Source organism: Mchenga conophoros, linkage group LG8, assembly GCF_057382185.1.
Source record: "Mchenga conophoros isolate Kocher_MC1m ecotype Shallow Benthic linkage group LG8, M_conophoros_male_GT1.1, whole genome shotgun sequence".
NCBI lineage: Eukaryota > Metazoa > Chordata > Actinopteri > Cichliformes > Cichlidae > Mchenga > Mchenga conophoros.
In genome coordinates, this window is record NC_140533.1 from 18,483,177 (window position 1) to 18,491,381 (window position 8,205).

General features: G+C 39.4%; 1 protein-coding gene across 2 annotated transcripts; it reads right to left on the bottom strand.

Moving 5' to 3' along the window:
* Positions 1-2,736: 2,736 nt before the first annotated feature.
* LOC146568585 (FERM domain-containing protein 6-like) lies at positions 2,737-8,161 on the bottom strand. 2 transcript variants are annotated; one of them, XM_085284682.1, is made up of 13 exons: positions 7,427-8,161; positions 7,072-7,162; positions 6,249-6,328; positions 5,666-5,724; positions 5,296-5,521; positions 5,055-5,210; positions 4,593-4,658; positions 4,420-4,488; positions 4,125-4,296; positions 3,786-3,938; positions 3,362-3,493; positions 3,246-3,268; positions 2,737-3,162 (listed from the first exon to the last, which is right to left on the bottom strand). In XM_085284682.1, the coding sequence occupies exons 1-13, from the start codon at positions 7,643-7,645 to the stop codon at positions 3,121-3,123; spliced, it is 1,488 nt and encodes a 495-aa protein (XP_085140808.1). In that variant the 5' UTR covers positions 7,646-8,161; the 3' UTR covers positions 2,737-3,120. The 2 variants fall into 2 exon arrangements, with proteins under 2 accessions (XP_085140808.1, XP_085140807.1); XM_085284681.1 differs by having other exon boundaries at positions 4,122-4,296.
* Positions 8,162-8,205: the final 44 nt, after the last annotated feature.

Genomic DNA, 8,205 nt, shown 5'->3' on the forward strand with positions numbered 1-8,205 from the left:
AGAAAGAGACCTGTTTTACTGTGTTAATGTTGTCATTTTGAGCTAAAAATAAATGGCTAAATGATCATTTGTTTCACATGTGTTCATATCACAAAGAATAGAATATGCATCTACTTAAATCAACTTCAAGTCAAATGGTTAAAAAAATAATTTCACACACAAAAAAAGAGCTAGAAAATTCACCACACTGGGAAGGGTGAAGAGAACTGGGTCGCCCGGCCCTGGCCACGAGGTGTCCCTTATTTATTTTTCAGGGAGTTGGCAACCCTAGCTCTCACGTAGAAAGCTCTGTTAACGTGGAATGAAATTATACTGGTCGGAGGTATTAAAGGTAACTTCTTAGTGTTTTTATTCAGAAATGTAAGATTGTGGGAAGCCGAGTTAGCTTAAAGCACATTGGCTACTAGCATATTAGCTAAATAAATAACGGAGGCTTGTATTTTTGTATATATTTCTATGGTGCTGTAAGCCAGTGTTAATTGACTTGTTTAGCTAAATAAATAACGGAGGACTTAACGGCAGTGATTTTGTCGCTATATCTAGCGAGTTTTCAGACGCCTTAATTGACTTTTTTTTTTTTTTCTAAAAAGCGACTAGCGACAAATCTGGTGACTTTTTTCTGGTGTTATTACGAGTTTTTGACGTGGAAGCACGTATCGCTCTTACAAGCAGCGGGAGCTGCCGTGGGCACCTCGCCCGTGCCAAAGCACTCACAGGCGGCCGTCCTAATGCAGCAGTTGCCCCCAGCTGCTGTCAGAGCAGGAGCTTTTTACACCTACGGGTCCAAACTGCAAATGAATTGCGCATGAGCGAAACCGCTGCTCCCGCTCTGACTATAACGCAGGTCGGGAGAAGCGGTAGAAGTATATTGTTCTTTGTTTAAAATAAATCAATGCACTAAAATACACCATTCCAAACATTGCTAACTTAGAAATCGGATGTCCTTGCAGAGCCTTAACTCTATCTTCTACATCCAATTTCGACTGAAGCTGTCTGGTGATGCTTGCTATGTCCATTTTTGATTAATGTAGTTTGTTAACAACATTATGGATAAAAATGTTCGTCTTTTACTCTTGCTTTTTTGTGGATCCCAAGGTTTAAAACTCTGTAAAAGACACACACAGACACATAAACAAAAAAGTAACTCTGCCAGAGTGCCTATTTCGGGTCAGTTTTCCAGGTCACAAGTCCGGATAAAGGAGGAGGGTTGGGATTGTGACATTAACAAAAACAATAATTGCTAAAAGAAATCAAATTTGTGGTTCTAAATATATACTAAATGCTTTCAGGGTGTTTCTATTGACTTTATGTCTCTTTCACGATGTTATTTCTCTCTCCTACAGGGTCCTTTATAATTACATGACCAATTATGCAAATTAGGCAATGACGTCATCTAGCGACTTTGTCCTCCAGCTTCACTGTTTATATTATGCTAACATAGCTGTGTCGCGTAGCGCGTCATTATATAGCAGCTAGCCAAACTTCAGTAACCCTACAAACTTCACTGCTGTTTACTTTCCTGTCTTCATTTATTTGGGAAGTAATAGCAAAGCTGTACGTCTTAATTTGTTTCAGAAATCCCTCAGTCAGAACATGCTATATTATGTTTAGGTGGAAACTAGCGAGCTTACTTGCTGCTAACTTCTAACTCTGTTAAATTTCGTAAATTCTGTTTTCATGGATGCCTGGATATTAAATGTAATTGTCACATCTGGTAGAGCAACCACACTGATCATTTTATTACAGATGAAAGAATTTAGACAGTTTTTCAACTCTCGGTAATGCTGCAGTGAAGAAAATAATATATCGCGATATATATTGTTACCGCACATGCTTCAAAGTATACCATGATATGGATTTTAGTCATATTTTATTAGAATTTGATTAGGATTTTTTTTTTATTTTGAGTTAGTAGACTCAGATCAGACAAGATGGAGGGAACAGGGGAGAAGAAAGAAAGAGGGGAGTGGAGTTGAGGAGAAAGTTAACAGAAGAAGAGGGAGATAAAAATAGAAAAGAAGAGAGAGAAAAAACACTGAGCAGCACACAGTATTAATGATACATGTTTAGAGGCAGCAGCCGACCAAGATAGTGTGTCTGTGGGTACCTGTTTGTACACTTGTGTGTGTGAGCACACTTGTGTTCATTAGGTTACTCAATTTAACTATTTAACAGGTAGGTGTGGGGAGCCACAGCCTGCTCCCAAAGACATGAAGCAGGCATGGAGGAGACCTGGGCCCCAAATATCCAGAGGCCCCCCAGAGCATGAGAGCCCCTTTGAACAGAGAGCCAAGGAGAACCCTAGACAGGATTCACACAGCAGCCAATGTGCAGAGCTGTCAACACTGACAGTGAAGCAATCTTCTGAGTGCTTAGTATTAGGGTTTTATCATTGTGTTTTTGAAGGAGATTAGTCCTCGGCACTGTACTTCCATGTGTCCTACACAGTGCATTGCTCTCCGATTTTGCTACCAACCTTCTCATATTGTACACAGATCTTTACTTTATTTTCAGAAAAGCTCATTTATATATGTTTGGTTTAACGCAACAACAGGAGTGTGCCTTGAACCCACACCTCCAGGGGAGAGTGCACCCTTAACACAGCATCTTAGACCTCTCACATGATGGCATGGACTCTGATTGTTTGGAAATACTGCCACACTGTGGAAGCCTGACAACATAATTTCACCTGAATCATAAAACAGAACAATTTTTTAATGGTAACATTAATAATGGCAAATGAACAGAAGTCAGCACTGATTGTAATAGCACTGTTCAAAGAATGACAAAAATGTCCCAAGTGTTGTATTTATTATGTTATTGATATTTTAATACGTTTAGTTTGTAAATATGTATTAAAACACTATTATACCTCTTTCGATTTCTGAAGTGTAATTACTGCAACTTTAGGCTGTATAGTTTAAAGCAAGTTATAACTACTCAGGTCACTATATGGCTTCTGTTTTAGCACATTTAATGAGGTTTCCTCTAAGCAAACAAAATATAACGCTCAGCTGTATCCTTTCAGCATTTTAGCTCCATAACAACAAACTCCAACAGGTGTCTCCTTGTCTTGAGATGAAGAACGGGTGATGAATCCCTGCATCCTCTGAATCTCAATTAGTCCACAGATATCCCTTCATCCGTTTTTTTCCACAGAACCTGAAGATCACAGAGAAAGATGTTGGCTTTGATGCAGGATCGTGCTGGAAATGTTCAAACAGACAGACCTGCAGTTTGCTCACCTGTTTCATTTCCATGGTGACAGCTGATAAAAGAGGACACAATATCACATGCTACACAGAACTAACACATGATTCAACTGTTATTTTAGAATGGTCTTAGTGGTTTTTGGACTAACCTGCCCAGCAAAAAGAGGGTAACATCAAAGGAGCGTCGACAGACACACCACGGAGCAGCTCAGCCAGCCAGGACACCTCAGCTGGATCATCAACAAACAACTCCTCTGATTCGTCCAACCACAGCTCAGACCCTGGCATCAGTATAAACAAACAACTGATTTTGAGTTCAAGGCAAAAGTACAACAGGTAAGTTAAGAAAGTAGTTCTGCGTTCATTTGCCTAATGAGCTTTTAAACTTTCCCTCTTGGTCACTTCAGCAACATCAGCTGTTTTCTTCCTTAATTAGGTCTGCAGACCTACTGCTGTAAACCATTGCTGGGTAGAATTAAACGTGTTTTTACCAGTTTCCAAACATAAATGCACAATTTGTTTGAGAGGCAAATGTTGCACCATCTACACAATCATTTCCTCCCAATAGCAGACCTGTTGTAGAGCCTCCGTCCTCTTCCTTTTCCTCTTTAAACCAGGCAGTAGCTGTTTCCAGAGCATCACTGCAGTCGGACATTGAAGATGTGAGGTTGCTGCACTGGAGACTCTTTCTTAGGCACGCTGTGTCGCAGATGTAGGCTTCTTTGGCTGAAGATAGACAGAAAAGAGAACACCTTTGGAGTGTGACTGTGTAAGAGACTGTGATCTCAAATCTTTTAAAATCACTTAAAAGACTTATTGTTATTATTATTACATGATATTGGTTTCAGACCAAGACAACTGACTCAGTCGTGTCTTAGATAGGTTGTGGTAAAGTAAAGCCTTACGTACTACCCATGTTTTCCAGCTGTTGGATGGAACTGACTGCATCTCTGATGTTCATGTGGAGTTGGTGACTGTCACGGAGGTGCCTCAGGATGTGTTTAGAGTGGAAAGCTGATTTAGTGTAATAAACCAGTTTAGGAAGGCACAAAGAGCCCACAGCAGTGATTTCAAACCTGTTGCCCTGAAAAGTAAGAGCCATACATAAAGAGGATGATCTCGTGTGTTACGGTTAAAGCTACACGCAGGTCAATGTGACCTGTATTGTATGTATATTTTGATTATAGTCCAGTCTTTAGAACCTAACCTGAAAGGTAAAGCGATCAATACCTGTCCAGGAGAAATCGTACAACAAAGATTGTTTCCCTTCCACCTCCTTAAAAACACAAATTCAGATCAAGAATCTATATGTACATGTGAAAATAAGTTCATAAACTTTATTTAAAATTATGTGTGAGACTGTCATTGAAAACGACTCACCTGGCAAATATGGACTCCTTTCACTGTCACACCGAGGAGGATTAAACTCCTCGGCTGTTTGTCCTCCTGTGTGTAAAATAATAGTTGATAAAGCAGTTTTTTTGTTGTTGTTTTTTAAAGCCATGGGCTCACATAACAAACATGACTCAAAAAGAGTTCTCTAAAATGACCAAGGGAGACAAATAATGCAAGAGCATGCCAAAGAATTATTACTGGGGCTTTTTACGAGATCTGTAACAGTTTTCACACCCTGTAGGATATTTTTCTGAAGATTTTCTGAAATGTACGCGTTTATGGAGTGTCTGATATATGTGACCTCTTTTCCTTTTCCTTTTAACTGCCTGGTAGCTCCATATTCAACATCTCAGGACAGAAGTTTCTTAGTTAGTCTCTCTTAAACTAATTAAGAAACAGACATCCTCACACAGAGTTCGCCCTTGTTTAACTGTAACACTGTCTGACCTCTCTCATCCTGTAGAATGTGACAGGTCCATCCTGCAGCTCGTTGGCTTCCTTTATAAAGTGCAGGATGGCTTGCCTGCGGGACACCCCCCTCAGCTCACCATGCAGCACTGGGCTGTGCTGAAGTAAGTACTCTCTCCCTCTGCGCTTTATGAGCTGAGAAGATGAACACACAGATATATATATAAGAGTATTTCTGTCAAGGTTAGACTACACTTCTTTTTCTTTCTGTTTTTTTTACCCATGAGGGGAAGTAATCTTCAGGGAGAAAGTAGCATCTGTGTTTTTTCTCCTGCTTCTTCTCTTCTCCGTCCTCCTCAGTCTCCTCTCCCTGTGCCAGATCGCCAACGTCAGCTTGGAGGGCAGAGGCTGCCAGCTGGAAGAACAAAGCCTCCTGATGGTGGCTCTGTGAACGCAGCACCTTCTGCCTCAGCTCAGTGTAGTAGAGCTGCTGCACTGTGGTGCTCCTGCAAGAAACAGGGAGGTTTTCTTTTCCTGTTATGAAGTCTGTCAGGTGTCTACTTTTCCACAAACATTTTCATAAACTTCAACAACACTTATAGTGGAAATTATTAATCTTGGAAAAAGAAGGTAATGGAAAACAAACTTACAAAATTAGCAGCCCACTTTCTACATAATACTGGACTCTTAGAAATAAGATAAACGGGACCTGGAAAGGTGGGATGAGTAAAGAGAGTACTCAGTTTATCGTTTCTGCTATCACACAGTCTAGTTAATATTTGACCAATATGATAAATCATTAAAAAAAGAAAAAGAAAACGTGGACATAAAAGAACTTTTAAAATAAGTCAGATCTTTCTAACATGTTTGACATGTTAGTCGTCCATTGGTGGACTTTATCTGGATACAGTGTTTTCACTGGGAGAAACATCTTAGTACTCATACAAGCAACGCCTTCAGTCTTATCTGTTGCAGGTTTCCCCAGTCTTGTAAATAGGCAAAGTTGCACAACTACTGAAATCAGCACCAGTGCATAACAATGAGCCACAAGATCTACTTGAGATCATTGATATGCAAATCATCATGACTGCCAGGAAAACATGAAATTTTAAGTGAGATCACTAAATTCAGCTTTTAGAGTGTTCCCATTACAGCATGGGGCTGTTTGTAGATCTGGTGATTTCTGTTTCAACAGTGCAAACACTACATCAAAAAAAGAAATGGAAAACTAACCATTAAAGATCCTTTGTTCCATCGTTTCCCAAAGTACTTGCTCAGCTTTTGGTCCAAATCAAGAAACAGGTAATCATTATCTTAAAAAAAGGAGAAAAAAAAGCACACATTCAATCAGAGATGTCAGGCTCAGTTTAGGGTCTACATACAGCTCAGTTTCAGACCATGTGGCCCAGAAAAGTAAAAGTATTGACTAACAACCTAGCAGTACAAAGGCCTTTTATTTCCATTGCGTTTGCTCTGAAGAAGAACAAATACATTTTTAAAACATTCACACTTATGGGATCACAAACTAGCTGGTGTGTCTTAGATAGTGAGCGCAATTTGAACAACATGTCTCAGTTTTTCCACATTCAATAAATCTGCTGTCATTAAAAAGAACTGCAACTGTCTTAATCAAAGAACCACATCTATGAACAGCCATGAAACTGACCATATTTCACACTTCTCGGTAGGGCGGCAAAATTAACAGTTGAGGTAGGTTAGCTCCTGACACAACACTTCATGCTGTACAGGAAAGAGTGGAAAAATAGGAAGAAAAAATTCGACATAACTTGCACGCTCAAGTAAAGTAACTCAGTTTTGGCCATATTTGTCCTGCAAACCATATGTTTGACAGCGCTGCATGAAATCAACACAATGAGTCCATTTAACACGTGTTATCCCTCAGTTATGTTGTTTACGGCTGATAGGAGATGGCTTTCCATTTATCATATCTTACAGCAGGTTCACTCACTATCAGCAGCCTCCCAGAATCTCAGCGTTCCACAGTTAATGAATAAAAAACATTTGCTCCTGAACTCCCGCGCAGAAACTAACTGACCTTTCATAACAGCTAGACCAAACACTTGGAGATCACTGACACCAAGATGCTTCAACACACTGTTCAACACCTCACGGCCTCTGGCTTTTACCTATAAACACACAGGAAGAAGAAAGAAAACATAAAACATACTGAGAGTCCATGCTTTCAGTGTTTTGGCTTTCTTGCAAATATGTTTTTTTCTAATAAAATACAGTTTTAGCTCTTCCACTGTTTTAAAAATAAATATACCCTACTGACAGATCAATGCAATCTTAACATGAATGTAATTTAGGTTTCTGTGTGCCCATGTGACGTGTCACAGTAAAATACCAAACAAGAAAATATGCTACAGAAAGGCCCTGTGGTCACTCACCGTGACAGCACAATCCAGGTGCTGCTTGTTCGGTAGAAGAACGCACACCTGTCGCCTCTGTTTGGTCCTCATTGCCACTAAGGCTTCGCATGGTCTCGATCCACTATATATCCTCCTCACAGCCTCCCATGGGCCTAACAAAGCAAGCCTCCCTCCTTCCTCAGCCTGACACATAATGATGTCTGTACAAACAGACAGATGCATCAAAAGTTGCCACATTACCAGATCTGCAACCAGAGAATTTAATGTATTTATTTATTTATTTAGCAGTTTGATCTCTTTAGAAATAAATAAACAAAATTAGCTCTAATGTGCTAATAATGTGTTTGCATCATTTGATCACCTTTTACTTCTTTTGGACATACTGGGAGTTATTTTCACTCCAAATACTACAGAAAACTGAAAGATATTAATGTTTTGCAGAGAGAAATTGTCATGTCAGAAGCTACTGTTAGAAGCACTGTGTCTGCTTGTTTATCTTTGGGTTTATGTTCCCGTATGTACTGAATATAGTCAGCTTTTTAAAATCTGTCCTGGTAATAATAGTTTGTTCTACAAGCTACTGAGTGATGGGATGTACTTAGTGTTTCATGCACAGTGTAATAATTCACGCTGTTGTTCATCTGAGGTTGTATTTAAATAATTGACCTGTTGAACTTTGAAACTGAAATATGGTGTATTCTCTCTTTAACATGACTATAGTTTATTCTTATTTAATTTTTCATTGCAGTTACCATTCCTAACTCACTTTTATTTAAGCATTAGTTAACTATAATAAC